We start from the raw sequence: 21,653 nt of genomic DNA, 5'->3' as shown, positions 1-21,653 counted from the left end.
GTCTTGCCTTCCACCCTCCAAAAAAAAAGTGTTTTTAACGTCATTAAAATGCAAACATTTTTGGGAAAAGTACACAATAGAGTTTTCAGTATTAAAATGGTCTCATTAATATAAGTTTTTAAACTTATTTCAATTTTTCCACTATAGAATATTGTCCTCTCTGGGGGTTCAACTATGTTCAGGGATTTTGGACGTCGACTACAACGGGATTTGAAAAGAACTGTTGATGCAAGGCTGAAACTAAGTGAAGAATTAAGTGGTGGTAGACTGAAGGTTGGTTTTCTTAATTACATTTTGGGTGGGATATATGTACATGATATTAACGAATAGGTTAATCATATGACTTGATTATTTATATCCTGGTTAAACTTCATAATCATTAAGATTGTTAGAAGAGTTATGACTAATTTTTATGAACTATGAACCATATAATGAATTCTTATTCTTTTTTTCACATTAAATTTACTTACTTTACAACATTCAGTTCCACAATCCCTTGAGTTCCAAATTTTCTCCCCCCCAGCTGCGCAGCATGCAATTCGATATAGGTTCTACAAATACCTGCATACTAAACATTAGTCAAGTTGTAAAGAAGAATTATAGCCAATGGAATGAATGAGAGAGAAGGAACAAAACAAAACAAAAAAAGATCAAGTAGTTTGCTTCAATTTGCATTCAGACTCTAGTTCCTTCTCTGGATGTGGGTAGGGCCCCCCCCCCCCTTTTTTTTTTGTGGGTAGCCTTCTTGATCATGAGTCTTTTGGAGTTGTCTTATAACTTTGCATTGTTAAGAGGAATCCAGTCTATCAAAGTTAGTCATCACAGATATGATGTGTCTGTAATTATGTACAAAGTTTTCCTGGTTCTGCTCTCCTCACTCAGCATCAGTTTACAAAAGTCTCTCCGGGTTATTATGAAGTCCGTCTGCTCCTCATTTCTTATAGCACAATAGTATTCCATTACATTCATGTACCACAGCTTGTTTAGCCATTCCCCAATTTATGGGCATTCCCTTAATTTCCATTTCTTTGCCACTATAAAAAGAGGTACTATAAATATTTTTATACATATGGGAACTTTTCCCACTTGTATGATCTCTTTGGGATACAGCCCTAGAAGTAGTATTGCTGGGTCAAAGGGTATGTACATTTTTATACCCCTTTGGGCATAGTTCCAGATTGCTCTCCAGAAAGGCTGGATCAGTTCACAACTCCACCAACAATGCATTAGTGTTCCAGTTTTTCCACATGCTCTCCAGCATTTATCATTTTCCTGTTTTGTCATGGTAGCCAATCTGATAGGTGTGATGTGGTATATATAATATAAATACTATATATAATATAAATATATAGTATACTATATATTTATAGTATGATTATATATAGCTTTAATTTCTTCTTTTGAAAACTGCCTGTTCATATCCTTTGACCATTTATCAATTGGGGAATGACTTGTATTCTTATAAATTTGATTCAGTTTTCTGTATATTTTAGAAATGAGGCCTTTATCAGACACTGGTTGCAAAAATTCTTTCCAAGTTTTCCACTTCTCTCTTAATCTCGGTTACATTGGTTTTATTTGTACGAAAACTTTTCAGTTTAAAATGATCCATTTTCCATTTCATAATATTCTCTCTTTCTTGTTTGGTCATAAATTCTTTCCTTCTTATAAATCTGATAGGTAAACTATTCCTTGCTCTTCCAGATTGCTTATAATATCAGCCTTTATATCTAGATCATACGGCCATTTAGACTTTATTTGGGTATATGGTGTAAGATGTTGGCCTATGTCCACTTTCTACCATACTATTTTCCAGTTTTCCCAGCAGTTTTTGTCAAATAGTGAGTTCTTATCCCAGAAGCTGGAGTCTTGGGGTTTCTCAAACAGTAGATTACTATAGTTGTTGACTGCTGTGTCTCGTGTACCTAGTCTATTCCACTTATCCACTACTCTTTTCCTCAGCCAGTACCAAGTAATTTAGATGACTGCTGCTTTATAATACAGATTAAAATCTGGTATGGCTAGGTCACCTTCCCTAGCATTTTTTTTTTATTAATTCCCTTGATATTCTTGACCTTTTGTTCTTCCAGATGAATTTTGTTATTATTTTTTCTAGCTCTGTAAAATAATTTTTTGGTAGATTTATTAGTATGGCACTTAAATAGGCAAATTAATTTAGGTAAAATTGTCATTTTTATTATATTAGCTCGACCTAGCCACAAGCAACTGATGTTTTTCTAGTTATTTAGATATGACTTTGTGTGAAAAGTGTTTTGTAATTATGTCCATATAGTTCCTGAGTTTGTTTTGGCAGGTAGATACCCAAATATTTTATAATGTCTAAAGTAACTTTAAATGGAATTTTTCTTTCTATTTCTTGCTGTCTCTTAATTAGAGATATATAGGAATGCGAGGATTTATGTGGGTTTATTTTATATCGTGCAACTTTGCTAAATTTATTATCTCAAGTAGTTTTTTACTTGATTCTCTAGGATTCTCCAAGTATATCATCATATCATCTGCAAAGAGTGATAGTTTAGTCTCGTCTTTGCCTCATCAGATTTCTTCATTTTCTTTTTCTTCTCTTATTGCTCCAGCCAACATTTCTAGTACCAAATCGAATAAGAGGGGTGATAATGGAACATCCTTGTTTCACCCCCAATTTTATTGGAAATGCTTCTAGCTTATCCCTATTACATATAATACTTGCTGACAGTTTTAGATAGATGCTGCTTGTGATTTTAAGGAAGACTCCATTTGTTCGTGTACTTTCTGATGTTTTTAATAGATTTGAATGCATGTTGTATTTTGTCATAAATTTTTTCTGCATCTCTTGAGATAATCATATGATTTCTACTAGTTTTGTTGTTAATATGATCGATTATACTGATATTTTTCCTAATATCAAACCATTCTTGCATTCCTGGACTAAATCCTACCTGATCAAAGTGTATTATTCTTATGATAAGTTGCTGTAGTCTTTTTGCTAATATTTTATTTAAAATTTTTGCATCTATATTCATGAGGGAAGTTGGTCTACAATTTTCTTTTTCTGTTTTGGCTCTTACCGATTTAGAGATCAGTACCATATTTGTGTCATAAAAAGAATTTGGTAGGACTCCTCTAATTTTTGTCAAATAGTCTATAAAGTATTGGAATCAATTGTTCTTTAAATGTTTGATAAAATTCACTTGTGAATCCATCTGACCCTGGAGATTTTTTCCTAGGGAGTTCATTGATGGCTTCTTTGATTTCTTTTTCTGAGATGGAGTTATTTAAGTAATTTACTTCCTCTTCAGTTAATCTGGGCAACTTATATTTTTGTAAATATTCATCCATTTCACTAAGATTGTCAAATTTATGGGCATACAGTTGGGCAAAATAATTCCTAGCTGTTTTAATTTCTTCTTCATTGGAGGTAAATTCACCCTTTTCGTTTTTGATACTGGCATTTTTTTTTTTATCAAATTGACTAAAGGTTTATCATTTTTATTGTTTTTTTTTTTCCATGTAACCAACTCTTAGTTTTATTTATTAGTTCAACAGTTTTCTTAATTTCACTTTTATTAATCTCTCCTTTGGTTTTCAGTATTTCTAATTTAGTATTTGATTGTATATTTTCAATTTGTTCTTTTTCTAGCTTTTTCAGTTATATGCCCTAATAATTAATTGATCCCCTTTTTCTCTATTTTATTCATGTAAGCATTCAGAGATAGAAAACTTTCCCTAAGAACTTCCTTTGCTGCATCCCATGTATTTTGACATGTTTCATTATTGTCATTCTCTTGAATGAAGTAACTGATTGTTTCTATGATTTCTTGTTTGATCCACTCATTCTTTAGGATTAAATTATTTAGTTTCCAATTAGTTTTTAGTCTGTCTTTCCATGGCCCTTATTACATATAATTTTTATTGCATCATGATCTGAAAAGGATGGATTTAATATTTCTGCCTTTCTGCACTGGATTCTGAGGTTTTTATGCCCTAGTACATGGTCAGTTTTTTTTGTATGTGCCATGTACCACTGAGAAGAAGGTATATTCTTTTTTATTTCCATTCAGTTTTCTCCAGAGGTCTACCATATCTGCCTTCTCTAAAATTCTGTTCATCTCCTTAACTTCTTAATTGTTTATTTTGAGGTTAGATTTATCAAGTTCAGAGAGGGGGAGATTGAGGTCTCTCACTAGTATAGTATTGCTATCTATTTTTTCCCCATCTTCCTTAAGCTCTCTAAGAATTTGGTTGCTATACCTCTTGGTGCATATATGTTTAGTAATGATATTGCTTCGTTGTCAGTGGTGCCTTCCAGCAGGATATAGTTTCTTTCCTTATCTTTTTAAATTAGATCTATTTTTGTTTTTGCTTTTTCTGAGAGAAGGATTGCTTGCTACCCCTGCTTTTTCTACTTTAGTGGAAGCATAATATATTCTTTTTTTTTTTTTTTGAGGGGGGAAGGCAGGGCAATAGGGATTAAAAGACTTTCTCAAGGTCACACAATTAGTATGTGTTAAGTGTCTAAGGCTGGATTTGAACTCTCATCTCCAAACCCCAGGACTGGTGCTCTATTAATTGGGCCACCTAGTTGCCCCAGCATAATACATTCTACTCCAACCTTTTACCTTTACCTGTGTGTATCCCCCTGTTTCAGATGTGTTTCTTGTAGACAGCATATTGTAGGATTATGGCTTTCAATCCATTCCGCTATAAGCCTCTGTTTTATGGGAGAGTTCGTCCCATTCATATTCACTGTTGTGATTGCTATCTGTGTCTTTCCCTCCTTCTTATTCTCTCCCCTGTTTTTGCTTTTATTTCTCCCTTCCCCTTCTTAAAATTTCCTTTTGACCACTGCTTCCCTCAGTATTCCCTCCCTATTAGCCCCACTCCATTTTCCTATCCTTTCCCCTTACTACTTCTTCCCTCTCTTCTAACTCCCACTTCCCTCTCCCCACTTTTCTTTTCCCTTCCCCCTCCTACTGCCTGTAGGGCATGATAGATTTTAATACTTAACAGAGCATGTTGTTCCCTTCTTGAACCAAAACCATTGTGAGTAAATCTGAAACAATGCTCCTTTCCCTCCCTTCTTTCCTTCTACTGTAATAAGTATTTGTGTCTCTTCATGTTAGAAGTCTGTATTTAACTGTTATTTCCTCCTTGAGTCAAAACCAATGAGAGTAAATCTCATATAATGTTCTTCCCCCTCCCTTCTTTCCTTCTAGTATAATATGTTTTTATGCCTCTTCATGTGCCATAATTTACTTTTTTTCTACCTCCTACTTTTCTCCTGTTACAATCCCTTATACAATACCTCTATTAAGAGGTGCAAAGGATTTTTGTCATCACTTTAGTTAATTTATACCCACATCCTGTATCTATGTATATCCCTTTTAAATGTCACGATAATTATACAGTTCTCAATATTGATAGTTATCAGCTTCCCATATAGGCATGTAAACAGTTTGCTCCTATTGAATAACAAGTTGTGTGTGTGTGTGTGTGTGTGTGTGTGTGTGTGTGTTTTCCCTGTTTACCTTTTTATAGCTCTCTTGAGTATTGTATTTGGAGATCAGATTTTCCAATGAGCTCTGGCTTTTTCATCAGGAAGGTCTGGTAGTCCCTTATTTCATTGAATGACCATCGCCTTTCCTGAAGTATTATGCTCAATTTTGTTGGATAGTTGATCCTTGGTTGTAGACCTAGCTCTATTACCTTATGAAATATCATTTTCTAATCTCTCCAATCTTTTAATGTAGAAGCTGCTAGGTCTTATGTGATCCTGAGTGTAGTTCTGCGATATTTGAATTGTTTCTTTTTGGTTGCTTGCAATATTTTCTCCTTGACTTGATAATTCTGGAATTGGGCTACAATATTTCTTGGAGTTTTCAATTTGGGATCTCTTTCAGGAGGTGTCCTGTGGATTCTTTTGATAACTATTTTTCATTCTGATTCTAGGACCTTAGAGCAGTCTTCCATAATGATTTCTTTCCAAACATGTTGTCTGGACTCTTTTCATCTTGGCTTTCTGGTAGACCAATAATTCTTAGATTACCTCTCCTGGATCTCTTCTCCAGGTTTGTTGTTTTTCCAATGAGATACTTTACATTTTCTTCTACTTTTTCCACTCAGATTTTGTTTGACTGATTCTTTATATATATATATATATTTTTTTTTTTAATATTTGATTTTAAAACTTTCAGTTCCAGATTCATTCCCTTCCTTCCCCGTCACCCACCCCCACTGGGAAGACAAGCAGTTCAATACAGGTTGTACATATGTGGCTAATGCAAAACAACAACATAGTAGATATATTGTAAAAGACTGACTACACTTCCCTCCCTCCCATCCCACCTCCCACCCACTCCACTCTCCACCCTGATCCAGTCCCTTTTCAAAAGTGGGTGCTTCCAGCTTCCCTCCCCCCCAGCCTGCCCTCTCTTCTATCATCCCCCATCTCATCCCCTTCCCCCCCTATTCTCCTGGAGGGTGAGATACCCTATTTAGTGTGTATTTCACTCCCTTCTCAAGCCAGATTCAATGGGAATAAGGTTGACCCATTCCCTTTTGCCTTCCTATTCTTCCCCTCCATTGTAACCATTTTCCCTTGTATGAGATAGTTTACCCCAATTTGTCTCTCCCCATCTCCTCTCATATTCCTCTCACATCTTAATTTCACCTTTTAAGTATCATGCCTTCCTGTTAAATTGGTCCTGTGCCCTCTATGTATACCTGTAAACATATATACACACATTCACATATGTATTCATATGCCCATATACCCTCATATATAGACATATATATTTCTATTCCCTTCAACTACTGAGAAAAGTTTCATAAGTTACAATTATTGTTTTTCCATGTAGGAATGTTGATAGTTCAACTTTGATAAGTTCCTTATGATTTCTTTTCCCTGTTTACCTTCTCATGCTTCTCTTGCTTCTTGTATCTGAATGTCAGATTTTCTATTCAACTCTGGTTTTTTCAGCAAGAATGCTTGAAAGTCCTCTATTCCACTGAATGACCATATTTTCCCCTGAAACATGATACTCAGTTTTGCTGGGTAGGTGACTCTTGGTTTTAATCCCAGTTCCCTTGACCTCTGGAATATCATATTCCAAGCCCTTCGATCCCTCAGTGTAGAAGCTGCCAGATACTGGGTTATCCTGATTGTGTTTCCACAATATTCAAATTGCTTCTTCCTGGCTGCTTGTAATATTCTCTCCTTAATCTGGGAATTCCAGAACCTGGCTATAATATTCCTAGGAGTTTTCTTTTTGGGATCTTTCTCAGGAGGTGATCGGTAGATTCTTTCAACCTCTATTTTGTCCTCTGGTACTAAAACATCAGGGCAGTTTTCTTTGAAAACTTCCTGAAGGATGCTTTCTAGGTTCTTACTTTGGTCATGGCTTTCAGGTAGTCCAATAATTTTTAAATTATCTCTCCTGGATCTATTTTCCAGGTCAGTGGTTTTTCCCATGAGATATTTCACATTGCCTTCTATTCTTTCATTTGTTTGGATCTGTTTAACAGCATTTTGATTTCTCCTGAAGTCATTAGCTTCCATTTGCTCCAATCTAATGCTGAAGCCATGATTCTCCTCATTGAGCTTTTGAGATTCTTTTTCCATCTGGCAAATTCGGCTTTTTAAGGCATTCTTCTCATTGCCTTTTTGAGCCTCCTTTGCCATTTGAGTCAGTCTGTTTTTTAAGGTATTATTTTCCTCAGTTAGGCTGTTGACTCTCATTTCATAATTTTCTTGCATTGTTCTCATTTCTCTTCCCAATTTTTCCTCCACTTCCCTTATCTGCTTCTCAAGGTCCTCTATGGCCTGTAACCAGCTTGTATTTTCCTTTGAAGCTTTTGGTGCAGGAGTTGGGACTTCACTGTTTTCCTCCCGTTCCATGCCTTGCTCCTTCTTGTCCCCAAAATAGGAGTGTAATGTTGGAATCTTCTGTCTGCTTCGTTTCCTTTGCCAGCTCATTTTGCCATTCAATTACTTGACTTTTGGGCTTTTTGCCACAGTAGGACTGCCACCAGACAGGGGAGCTTTTGTCCCAAACGCTGGGGTTTTCTCCGCGGCCGGAGGTATTAGATGGGTGCCCTCTCTGAGGTCTTACACATTGTGGCAAGCTGTACACAAACCCCAGGACCTCCACCCTAGACTGCAATCCAGATCCAAGCAGGTGAAAGGAAGAGCGATTACCCCTCAGACTGGTGCTTGGTCCCCCTACACTCTGCAGGCCAAGAGCTGAAGCCTCTGTGTGGTGCTGGCTGACTGTGCTAGCGTCTCAGCGGCTTCTCGCCCCCGGGGTAAAAGCCCCCAATTCCACTTACTGGTCCCAAAGTCCAGACTGCAATGGCCTGTCACTTTGTCCTTCGCATGTATGTGTTGATAAATCTGGAAACAGCCACAGCTGCTGCAGTTCTGGAGTCCCTCTGGCCGAGGCTGGTCAAGCCTGCCCTGGGGCTAAAAGCCTCTGTGTGGGGCTGGGCTTGGCTCCCAGAGCGCTGTGCTGGCTGATTACTGCTGGCCTGCCGGGATGTCCTCAGTGGGAGGTTAGCTTCTTTGTGTCATTTTGTGGGTTCTGCAACTCCAAAGTTTGTTTAGAGTCCCCTTTTTACATGGATTGGGGAAGGTGGAAGCTGGAGCCGCGGGAAGTTCTTCTAGTAGTGCTTCTACTCCGCCATCTTGGCTCCGCCCCCTTGACTGATTCTTGATGTCTCACAGAATCATTCACTTTAGTTTGACTAATTCTGATTTTTGGTGAAATGTTTTCCTCGATTAATTTTTGAAGCTCCCTTTCCAATTTTTTTAGATTTTATTTTTAGGGTATTATTTTCTCCAGTTAGATTTTGAGGGGTGGGTAGGTGGCACAGTGAGTAAAGTGTTGGCCCCAGAGTTGGGAGGACCCAAGTTCGGTTCCAGCCTTAGACACTTAACACCCACACAAAAAAACTAGCTGTGTAACGTTGGGCAAGTTAGGTAATCCCAATTGCCCTCCAAAAGGCCAAAAAAAAAAAAGATTTTGAACCTCCTTTCCCATTTCACAAATTTTACTTTTTAAATAAACTTTAGTGACTTTTTTTTTAAAGAAATCAGGATTAAGTAACTTACTCAAGGTTACATGGCCAGGTGTTTCTGGGTGGGTGCTAAGTGTCTGAGCCTGGGATTCGATCCCCAGGTCATCTCGACACTGGAGCCGGTGCTCTTACTCGCTGTGCTACCTGGCCGCCCCCAGTGACATTTATTTTTCCATTTTGGCAATAGTAATTTTAAAATAATTGGTCAATTTACCTTCTACTTCTAATTTGGCTTTTAAAATCCTTCTTGAGTTCTTCCAGGAATGCTTTTTGGACTTGAGACCAGTTCGTATTACCTTTTGAGGCTGCAGATGTGTGTGTAGGCTCATTGTTGTCCTCTTCTGAATTTGGTTCTTCGCACTTGCCATGATAGTATTCTAAGGATTTTGTTTTTCCAATTTTCCCCCATTGTGACTGCCTATTTCCTGGCTTTTAACAGCGCTCTCTGCTTCTGGTGTATAGAGGACTGTGACCCACACTTCTTTTTTTTCTTTGTGTTTTTTTGCTTTTTTGGAGGGCAGTTGGGTTTAAGTGACTTGCCCAATGTCACCCGGCTAGTTTTTGGGTTAAGTGCCTGAGGCTGGATTTGAACTCAGGTCCTCCTGACTTGAGGGCCAGTGCTCTATTCACTGCGCCACCTAGCCGCCCGGACCCACACTTCTTATGTTGGGTACTAGGGACTTGGTTCTTGGCTTTGTGTGCTGTGAACTCTGAGTGCCTAGAATGAGGCCCAGGCCAAGACTTTCTGCATTGCCCTGGAGTTATACTGAAGCTCACAGTGTAATGTGTCAGGGAGGGCTGACCTGGACACTTCAGGATTCTGCCTCTGTGCCCAGGGCTAGAGCTCAGGCAGGCTCAGCTGCTGGTGTCTGCAGATTCCCCTAGTTGTGTGAAGCCACACCTGGAGTTCTGGTGTCAGCGCTTGCAGGCTCCACTCCCCTGGGGTTCAGGATCTCCTGCTGATTGGCTGAGATGGGGCTTGTTGGGATGCCTCATGTCCTGCACTTTCGCCTCAGCATAGCTATAGCCATGCCCATCCTCTAGGACTCCCAAACTTCCAGGTGGTTCCACTATTTCAGGATTTTACACTGGAGCAATATATTCTGGGTTTACAGGGTCAGAGAGGGAGATTAGAACAGCTGTGGTTTACTCCACCATCTTGCTCCTGGAAGTTCAGGTAGGTAATTTTTAAACATCCAGACTGTGGGTTGATAGCCCCAGGAGTACCTGTTTGCTGCTGCAGGCCCTGCCCTTGTCTCTTACTGAGCTCCAGCAGATGAGGTGAGAGTTCTGGGATTCTCCCTTGTGGTGAGTGAATCAACTTGGCTAGCTCACTCTGGCTCCACAGTGGTCTGGTTTGTGCTGGTATAACCCCCACATTCTGCACTCTGAGCATCTCCTGCCCGGCCCTACTGACCACACTTCACTAGACTGGAAATCTACTACACTCAATCTCTCACTGCATTCTGCCAATCTAAGATCCGTTCAGATTCACTTTTTAGAGGTTACTGAAAGAATTCACAGAGGAATTCAGTGCATTCCTGCTTTCACTCCACCATCTTTGCTCTGCCATGAATTCTTGTTCTTTAAAATACAGATTGTTTACTTACATTACATATCTGTAGAAAATAGAGTGCCAGATGAAGATATTGGTAACTTGTAAGTTATTTGTAACAGTGGCTGTCTTACAAAATATGCACTATTTAATGAATATATAAGAAAATATAAATGTTTCTACATTTGTTGGTTTATAGATGATATTTTATATTTATTCTCTTGGAAAATAAATAAGGGGATCTTGAGACAAATAGTAGTTGTCTATTTAAATGTAAACTAAAGCATTCTGGGGTATGGTGTTTAGTGAGAGAAATGCTTGATAGCTGATAACTTTTATTATCTGACATTTCATTATTTCATGTAAACATATTCCCTTTAGTGCAGTGGAATGGAAAAGTGAATGGTGGAGTCATGGCAGAGGTTAATTATTATTGAACTGTGAAGCCATAATGGCATAACCTGAAATTTCAGCCAGTTTCATTATTCTTTGTGATAGGCAGCTTTTGTCTTGTACAAAAAATATTTTTTCCATCTGTGTGTCTCTTTGACTTGGGAAACATACTAGTCATGCTAACTAACTAACCTGTCCAAATCAGAATTCATTGTCTTTTCCTCCAAACACTACTTCTTTCCAAATTTCTGTATTTGATTTTTAGGTACTACCATCATTCCATTTTCTCAGGTTCATAACACAACCTCAAAATTGAATGTTTATTAACTGACTGATTCCCTCCTTTCTCCCCTCCTTGTCAGTCATTTGCCAGATACTGATCTTTCTACTTCCATATCACTCTCATCCATCATCTTCTCTTAAGAAAACCCATATCATCTCTTGCTTAATTTTTTTTTTTGTGATATCCTTCTAAGTATTTTCCCTCTCTCAAGTCTTTCACTACTCCATGCCATCCTAGACATTACTACCAAAGTAATTTTTCTTCAGCACATCTTTGACTCCAGTGGCATTCTAGTACCTCTAGCTTCCTTTGGTTAGCCTTTTTTCCCCCAAAGTTTTATTTTCTTATTTAATTTTAATTTTCAACATTTACTTTTATAAGATGTTGAGTTCTAAATTTTCTTCCTCCCCTGCCCTCCCCAAGGCGGCATGCAGTTTTTTTTTTTTAAAGCAATCGGGGTTAAGTAACGTGCTCAAGGTTACACGGCCAGTTATTTCTGGGTGTGGTGCTGAGTGTCTGAGCCCGGGATTCGATCTCCAGGTCATCCCGACACTGGAGCCGGTGCTCTTACTCTCTGTGCTACCTGGCCACCCTGGCGGCATGCAATCTTATATAGTCTGGTTAGCTTTTTTTTTTAATTAATTTTTTTTGTTTCCTTTTAGTTTACAGGATTCAATTCCACAATTCCTTGAGTTTCACATTTTGTTCCACTCCCCCCCCCCCCCCCCCCATGGCGGCTTATAGTCAAGTATAGAATCTGTAAATACTTTCACATTACACATTAGTCAGGTTATAAAGACAGATTGTATCAGGTGAAATGAAAAATGGTAAAGAGGACATAAAACCAAACAAGAGAAGGAAAAAGATTAGGTATTTTGCTTCCATCTGGATATAAACTAAGTTCTTTCTAGTTAGTTCTCTGGATGCACATATTTCTCTCTATCATGAGTCTTTTGGGATTGACTGAAATCACTGCATTGCTGAGAAGAGTCTAGTCTATCAAAGTTGGTCATCACACATATGTTGTGTCTGTAATTGTGTACAAATTTCTCCTGGTTCTACTCTTCTCACTCAGCATCAGTTTGTATAAGCCTCTTCAGGTAAATATGAAGACCATCTGTTCCTCGTTTCTTATAGCACAATAGTATTCCATAACATGCATGTACTACAACTTGTTCAGCCATTCCCCAGTTGATGGGCACCCCCTTAATTTCCAGTTTTTTGCCACCACAAAAAGAGCTGCTATAAACATTTTTGTACATATGGGTCTTCCTCCCACTTCTATGATCTCTTTGGGATATAACCCTAAGAGTGGTATTGCTGGGGCAAAGGATATGAAAGTATTCATACCCCTTTGGTCATAATTCCAGATTGCTCTCCAGAAAGGCTGGATCAGTTCACAACTCCACCAGCAATGCATTAGTGTTCCAATTTGCCCACATCCTCTCCAGCATTTGTCATTTTCTTGTTTTGTCATCTTAGCCAATCTGACTGGTGAGATGTGGTACCTCAGAGTTGTTTTGATTTGCATTTCTTCATGTGCTTATAGATATCTTTAATTTCTTTCTCTGAAAATTGCATGTTCAAATCCTTTGACCATTTATCAATTGGGGAATGACTTGTATTCTTTTTTTTTTTTAAGCAATCAGGGTTAAGTAACTTGCTCAAGGTTACACGGCCAGTTATTATTTCTGGGTGTGGTGCTGAGTATCTGAGCCCAGATTTGATCCAGGTCATCCCGACACTGGAGCCGGTGCTCTTACTTGCTGAGCCACCTGTCCACCCCTAAGCAATTGGGGTTAAGTAACTTGCTCAAGGTTACACGGCCAGGTGTTTTTGGGTGGGTGCTAAGTGTCTGAGCCCGGGATTCGATCTCCAGATCTTCTCAACACTGGAGCCGGTGCTCTTACTTGCTGTGCTACCTGGCCGCCCCAATGACTTGTATTCTTATAAATTTGACTCAATTCTCTGTATATTTTAGAAATGAGTCCTTTGTCAGAGACATAGGTTGTAAAGATTCTTTCCCAATTTCCCACCTCCCTCTTAATCTTGGTTACATTGGCTTTGTACAGAAGCTTTTCAATTTCATGTAGTCAAAATTATCCATTTCCATTTTATAATGTTCTCTAATTCTTGTTTAGTCATAAAGTCTTTCCTTCTTCACAAGTCTGACAGGTAAACTATTCCTTGTTTTATGAGACTGCTTACAGTATCAACCTTTATACCTAGATCATGCACCCATTTAGACTTGATTTTGGTATATGGTGTTAGATAATGGTCTATGCCCAGTTTCTGCCATACTATATTCAGTCTGGTTATCTTTTAAAGCCCTACACAACTTGATTTCAGCCTATTTTTCTGGGTTGTTCTTCATGCACGACACTCGGCTCTTTTGCCTTTTCACAGCCTGTGTCCCACATTTTCTTTTTTTTCTTTTAAGTAATTATAACTTGTATTTTATGCAGTGTCGTATTTTAAGGATCTATGGTTCTCCTCAAAGTGGTCGCTCCTTTCAACAACACAGATTGTAGCCTCTTCATGTCTTAGAAGACACTCTGTTATTGAGACCAAAACAAAGTTCAGACACTGATAGCTAGTGATTTTTGATGGTGAATCTCAGAATACTTAAGCTGATGCTTGGGCAACAAAAAAACCTTTCATTGGCCCATAACCAAAGTCTTTCCAGTATGGTAGGACTCAACAGAGCTTTTTTTTCCCACTTACTGCCCGTGGTCTTGGAGAACCTAGGGTTATCTTCTCATTAGGAAAAGATAGCAAAGGAGCTGTGTCAATCTTTTTTATGCTTCTTTTTCATCTTGTATTTGAAAGTCAGATTTTCTATTCTGCTGATCTTTTAATCAGGAATGCTTGAAAGCCCTGTATTTAATTGAATATCCATTCCTCCCCCCACTGAAGAATTACACTCAGTTTTGCTGGGTAGGTGATTCTTGGTTGTAATCCTAGTTCTTTTGCCCTCTTGAATATCATATTCTAAGTCCTCCAATCCTTTAATGTAGAAGCTGCTAAATTTTGTGTTATCCTGATTATGGCTCCACAATATTTAAATTGTTTCTTTTTGGCTGCTTGCAATATTTTCTCCTTGATCTGGGAGATATGGAATTTGGCTATAATATACCTGTGAGTTTTCATTTTGGGATCTTTTCCAGGAGATGACTGGCAGATTCTTTCAATTTCTCTTTTTCCCTCTGGTTATGGAATATCAGGGCAATTTTCCTTGATAATTTCTTGAAAGATGATGTCTAGGCTCTTGTTTTGATCATGACTTTCAGTCTAATAATTCTTAAATTATCTCTCCTGGATCTATTTTGCAGGTCAGTTGTTTTTTCCAATGAGTTATTTCACATTTTTCTTCTATTTTGTTTTATTCTTTTGATTTTGTTTGTTTCCTGATGTCTCATAAAGTCAGTAGCTTCCATTTGCCCAATTCTAACTTTCAAGGAATTCTTTTCTCCAGTGAACTTTTGTATCTCTTTTTCCATTTAGCCAATTCTACTTTTTAAGGAGTTATTCTCTTTAGTGAATTTTTATATATCTTTTTCCATTTGGCTAATTCTGTTTTTACAAGACATTATTCTCTTCATTACATTTTTGTGCCTTTTTTACCATTTGATCTATTCTGTTATTTTCTTCAGTATTTTTTGTGTCTCCTTTACCAAGCTGTTAAATCTTTTTTCATGATTTTCTCATGTCACTCTCATTTGTCTTCCCAATTTTTCCTCTACCCCTCTTACTTGATTTTTAAAATCATTTTTAATCTCTTCTATGGATTGAGACCAATTCATATTTTTCTTTGAGGCTTTGGTGTGTCCCACATTTTCTTAACCCTACCTTACAGAGTCCCTCTCTTCCTTTAAGATTCACCATTTTCTACATGAAGCCTTTCTTGATCCCTACAACTGCTAGTGCCTTCCCTTTCAAACCACTTTATATTTAACTACTTTGTATATACTTGTATTTCTCCACTTTATATTTATGCTGAATATATTTCTATATGTACTTGTTGTCTTCCCCATTATAATGTAAGCTCGTTGAGAGAAGGGATTGTTTAACTTTTTGTACTTGTATTCCCTGAACTCTAGCTCCTTGGCATATATGAGTTGCTAAGTAAATGATTGTTTGATTGATCTTCTGCTATTCCAAATAATTGACATGTGTAATTTCTACATTCATACCACTTTTTAATACTGAAGCGTAACAGTAAGTGATCTTAGTTACTGGATTTTAGTTCTTACCAACTTGTTTTCTGGAGGTCTAACAAATCAAAATGAATCTCCCTAAAAGCCATATTTATATTTTTTCAGCCACATAAAAAATCAGTAATATTTTTTGACATGTTTTTGAAAGCTTTTTATTTCTTGGTAACTGCTTAAATAAGATTTTTTAAAGTTTAGAATTTAAAAAAATCATTGCATTATTAATTCTCCCAATGATAGTTTTGGAAAAGCTTTTTAATTTTGTTTCATTTTCATATCTTAAGATATGATGATTTATAAATCTGTGACTATCTCCTGTATATAAAATATATAGATTGTCACCATCTTAGACCCATTGTCCACAAAAGTAGCTTGTAAAATGGATTTATCATTTTTCCTTTTTCCCCCTCCTCCATCAACTGTAAGCATTAACTTTTTATTGCATCTGTTTCAGAACATATGTTGACCTTTAAACATATTCTCATTTGGCTTTAATACCTAAAATACTTTTTTTTTCCTGTTTCAGCCCAAGCCTATTGATGTGCAGGTCATTACACACCACATGCAGCGATATGCAGTATGGTTTGGGGGATCAATGCTGGCTTCCACAGTAAGTTTGTAACAAACATTATCCTTATTTTTAATTTGCTTTTCTTCTTGATATAAATATGATGGTACAATTTAATATACAGTCAGTAATATACTATAAATTCTTACTAGTTAGGTAAATTCCTTTTAATTTCATATACCACTTGTCTCCATATGTACTCTTTTTAAAAAATAATCTTTTTATTTATTTTTAGTTTTCAACATTCATTTCCACAAGATTTTGAGTTACAAATTTTCTCCCCATCTTTCCCTACCCCCACCCCAAGATAACGAGCCTACTGCCCAATCCATATGTACTTTTAAAAGGATAAGGTTTGGCATTATTTCTTTACTTAAAAAAAAAAAATTAAGGTACAGTTTTCTGTTGTAGTAACTGATAACTTGTTGCTCTATAGCCCTGGAAAGATTTATTTAGAATTTGTTGAGTTATATGGAAGTTCAAGGATAGACATCTCAGTGAGCCCAGGAGAGATTCATTTATTGAGTTTTGTGGAAGTGTAAGGACATATGTGTCAATATTTTCTCTTCTGAAAGGGAACATGGTGTAGCAGAATAAGCACAGTACTTGAATTCAGTCCCAACTTAAACATACTTTAGCCATGTGACTGGGCAAATCACTTGACCGAGTTATCTCCCACAAAATTAAATAAGATTGCCTTCCTCTCAGACATATGACAGTAGCAACGTTAGCTGCTTTAACATATTACAATAAAAAATGAGAATTATTAACTTTTATGGATAGAGCATGAAATTATTCTGAATTGTTGCTTTTCACAACAAATTCAGCTCCCCACTTAGTCAGTAGGAAAATCAAAATAAATAAAAACTCATTTACTTTTATAAACAGGAGGCTAAAAATGTTATCCATGACATTGAGGGAAATATCTTAAAACAAATATTCTTCACCACTCCATATCAAAGTATGGCATTGAAAGGGCACTGGTTCTGGAGCCAGAGGACTTGGGTTCAAATCCTGTCTCTTATTACCATTGACCTTGGGCAAGTCACTACTTAGACTTCAGTGTCCTGATCTGAAGATGAGGGGTTTGCACTTGTTGGCGCTTGAGGTCCCTTTCAGCTCTACATATATAATGCTATGAAATATAAATTTTGGCAAAGTAAAATAAAGAAAAACAATTTTTATAAAAAAATGTCTTCATATTGTTTTCAGGCATGCTAAGAACCTGCAAGGAAAAACATAATTTGTTTCCATGAGAGATTTCAAGTCATAGGTTATAAAATTTTATTGATAGAAAGGGACCTCAAATCATATGTTCCAACCCTCTCATTTTACAGATTGTTTTCATTTGGGATATAACCCAACCAACATTCTTCTGGCACTTAGGAAATAGGGAAGCAAAGAGGACATTTGCACTTATCTGGCCTTGAGTATCCAGTATTATTTCTGTCAAAGAGAAATAATAGCACCAACACAATATAAACAGTGCCAATGGCGACTGTGGATATGCTGGCATAGTTTTTAATTGCAAAATATAACTGATTCTCCATATAGAAGACAGAAGCAAAAGATTTATTCAGATACCAGAAAACCAAATCCCCAAACCAGAAAGCTGAATCTGTCATAGCAACAAAGAAGTTAATATACCATAACACAACAGATAGGCACATCATCCTTTACCCTTTCCAGGAACAAACACTCACAACACTAGCTGTCTCCTTGGGTGGGTCTTCTCCTCCCTCTAGCTTTAACTGCTCCTACTTACAGCTTCCCATGGGCTCTGCCCCACCCTTTAGCAAATTCCTCCCACCACAGACTCCATGTGATTATATTTGGCCTATTAGGGGGCTGGGAAGATCTTCAAAATTTCCCTATGCTTATTAAGGGGCAGGGAAGATCTTCAAATTACCATTGCCCTTAGAGATATTTATCTAATTGGAGGTCAGACTAAGAAGTTCGGAAGCTGGTTGTGCTAGTATATAGATTTCAGGTTTGTCTCCACTTTCACATTCATTCCCTGATTCAGCTGAGGTTTCAGGAAGTGACCTTCAGTCAGTATAGCCAGAAAATATTAAGAGGCAGTTCACTTTCCTTATCTAAAATATTTCATGTTCTTAGTTTACTATGTCAATTAAAAAAGCAAAAAAGCCAAACCTAAAAAAGTAACCCAAAACAAAAACCTATGCCTCAGCTGTCTCGGCATTGATACTTGCAGAACATTTGAGCATGAATCATGCCACCCATTTCCTTCCAGAGAGATGGTGGGCTTAATTTTTTAAAATTCATGTTGAATTTAAATACAGAAAAATTTCCATATACACAACACAATACAAAGAGAGGATTCAAATATGAAACTCTGAATCTCCTTTTCACTTTTTACTTTAAAAAAGCAACTATGCAATAAAATACTACACATCATTTTCACAACTACCTTACTTTTCTTTACTTCCTTCTTAGTTTTCTTGTGTTCTCTGCTTTGCACTTTTTTTCTTCTCTCCCTCCCCACCTTACACTAGAGAAGGCAAACACACCTATTAAACATGTTTGTGTATATGTATAAGTAAAACCATACCATACATGCTTCTATTTATCAGTTCTTTCCCTGGAGGTGGATGCATCTTCCTTTATAGGTTCTTCGTAGTTGATTTTGAGTGTTTCTAACACTCAAAATAATGTAGTCATTTACAGTTGTTCTTTGAATAATATTACTATTACTGTATACGATATTCTCTTGGTTCTGTTCATTTCACTCTGTTATTTCATGCAAGGCTTTCTTTGTCTCTTTTTTTTGAGGGGGGAAGGCAAGGCAATTAGGGTTAAGTGACTTGCCCAAGGTCACACAGCTAGTAAGTGTTGAATGGTTTGAGGTCGGATTTGAACTCAGGTCCTCCTGACTTCAGGGCCAGTGCTCTCTATTCACTGGGCCACCTAGCTGCTCCTCTTATGTCTTTCTTAAATCAACCCTTATTTCTTATAGCCCAGTAGTATTACATCATAGTAGTATACCACAACTCTTTTTTTAAGCAATATTGACCTTAAATGAAACAAATATTATTCACCTTGGGTACCACAATTTTTTTAGCCATTTCCCAGTTGATGGGCTTACCCTAAATTTCTAGTTCTTTGCCGCCACAAAGAGAGCTGCTATAAATATTTAGAATGTATAAATTATTTCCTTTTTTCCCTGATCATCTTGTGAAACAGTCCTAAGAGTGGTATTGCTGTGTCAGTTTTATAATTCTTTGAGTGCATAACTTGAGATATGGTGTATTTAAAATCCAGAATGAAAGCAATTTTGGAGATGGCCAATACTAGAATTTGTTTTATTGGACTTATGAGTATTATCTTTGAATTTTATTTTGTTTTTAATTGTCCATAGCAGGAAGGGGGATAGTGGGATAGATATTAAATGCTTGTAAAAATAAAATTTGAAAAATAATTAGAAAAAGTTTTTGGAGATAGACAGTGAATATAAGCCTTTATTAAAAAACAGCAGCAACAAAATGTTTTGAGCTATGTTTCTTTTTGACCTAGACTCATCATCTGTGAAATAAAGGTTATGATGTAAATCTTTTCATAGTAGTACTTTTAATAATTCGATTTCAGAGATTTTTTTTCCCCCAAAGCAATCATAGTTGACCTGGTTGAGCCAGATGATGTAGATAAAAATACATTCATTTAAAAATATATTGCATAGTAACAAAATGCTGACAGTTTTTGTATTTTCTTTTCCAGCCTGAGTTCTACCAAGTATGCCACACCAAAAAGGATTATGAAGAAATTGGACCTAGTATTTGCCGCCACAACCCAGTGTTTGGGGTCATGTCTTAAAATTGACTTCATAGTTATGACAGTTAGGGAAGTGAGGAAGAGCTCACCTTTCTGATTACCTGTTTTGTCTGGATGGCTGATATTAAGATAGCAAACTGACTTGACAAGAAAAAGACCAAACATAATTCAACAGGAATATTTTAATAAATGTATCAACATACGAATGTAGAAGAAAGCCAAAATGATTACAAGTGTTTTTCTTTAGATAATGTTTGAATCTGTGTGTAACAAAAAGAAGTGGGTTTTAGTTCTTTCTGTGACTGGATATTTTGTATATTAATGGATTATCCAAGATTTGATGGAATTTAACGGTATGTAGATAGCTCTATAATGCTTGAATTGTACACTTCCAAGTGTATAATGCAAGAGCTTGTTTATATTTCATACTTTTTTATACTTTGAGGAAAAAAATGTCAAAGAAAAACTGTCATATTCGAGGAAAAGAGAGACCAACTCTAAGGTAAATTTAAAAAAAAGCCTCATGACACTTGCTTACACACTCATGTTATTCTAGTTATTAAAATTTTCAACCATCCAAAAAAAAAAAATCGGTTGTCTTTGCAAGTGCTTTTTGGAACTAAAGCTAGTATGTTGGATTAACTGATGCCTGCTAGTGCTTTCTGAATACTCTCATTCTGTTTCTTGCTTTAAAAGAAAAGTAAAGACAAGATTGTTGGACCAGTATTGCAGTTATGTAGTGTCATTTCTGATGAAAAATCAAATCTGGATATCAAAATTGGTGTATTAAGCCTAACACCATTCCAATAAAGACAAAAAAGTTCTTTTGATGTTTGTTTGAAGCTCTTCAATCTCCTTACAAGCTGAATGATAAATCTTTTCTGAAGACCTCACAATCAACAGTTGGTTTAGCAAGATGAATTTTTTTATGTGCTTTGTACAAACAAGTGTGTAATTTTAGAACTAAAATATTGACTGCTTTCATTTTGATAATTGTACCAACATTTGATATTTTCATTTGCATAATGAATTTTCACAGTTTGAATTTTTTTCCCAGTCACCAACAATATCATGCAAGTTAGATTTTCATTACATTTTTAAATCTCTGGATCATACAAAAAAAAAATAAATTGAAACTGAACTACCTTTTCTAATGTTTTTTAAAAAGCAATATAATTTCATTTTATGTATATTAGATGTGATTTCTTCTACATTCTATTGAAATTGTGGAAATCAAAATCTTTATAATGTGTGTGTGGTGGGAAAAATTATCTTGAACTCAGTTATACCTGTTATGTACAAAAGACCACCAGAGGGAAATCTTTTAGATAGTTTTTTGTTCTACCGTATGATTGCATCAGTAATGTCAATATTTGAACTGTAAAATGTGTTATCCTTGAAAATAATATATAGTTAGAACATTAAAGTAAATCTATACAAAAGATGAAGACCAATTTTTCTAAAAGTTGCAATATGTTTTAGTCTAGGTACAGAATTTGGGAGTAAAAAAGCTAGTTTTCATTTGGAATGATTCTGAAATGTGAGAATTTAAAAAAATATATGTGAAACTTCATTCTTTGAGAATGGGAGTAAATGCTAATAGAATGTATGTCATGTATCCTTTGTAGCAATCATTTTTCAAAGATCCTGTGGTTTAGAAATAAATTGGATAAATGGTGGAAAAAGAATTCTCTCCCTCTCCCCCTCCACTTAAGGATTGTTTAAATCCCTAAATTTGTTTCATTCAGGACTAGTTTTATAATTTGGGGAAATGAA

General features: G+C 36.4%; 1 protein-coding gene across 1 annotated transcript in view; it reads left to right on the top strand.

Moving 5' to 3' along the window:
* LOC138146099 (actin-related protein 3-like) overlaps nucleotides 1-21,023 on the top strand; it is an 80,723-nt gene extending 59,700 nt beyond the window's left edge. Inside the window, 3 exon segments of the mRNA XM_069067779.1 lie at nucleotides 148-273; nucleotides 16,047-16,130; nucleotides 19,824-21,023. Coding sequence (XP_068923880.1) covers nucleotides 148-273; nucleotides 16,047-16,130; nucleotides 19,824-19,919 — 306 coding nt within the window. The 3' untranslated portion in view covers nucleotides 19,920-21,023.
* Nucleotides 21,024-21,653: the final 630 nt, after the last annotated feature.

This window comes from Petaurus breviceps, unplaced genomic scaffold (genome assembly GCF_028583685.1).
Source record: "Petaurus breviceps papuanus isolate PSGF00001 unplaced genomic scaffold, PetGlider_PUasm1.0 90752, whole genome shotgun sequence".
Classification (NCBI taxonomy): domain Eukaryota; kingdom Metazoa; phylum Chordata; class Mammalia; order Diprotodontia; family Petauridae; genus Petaurus; species Petaurus breviceps.
Note: the sequence above shows the minus strand (reverse complement) of the source record. Positions and strands in the feature narration are given on the sequence as shown.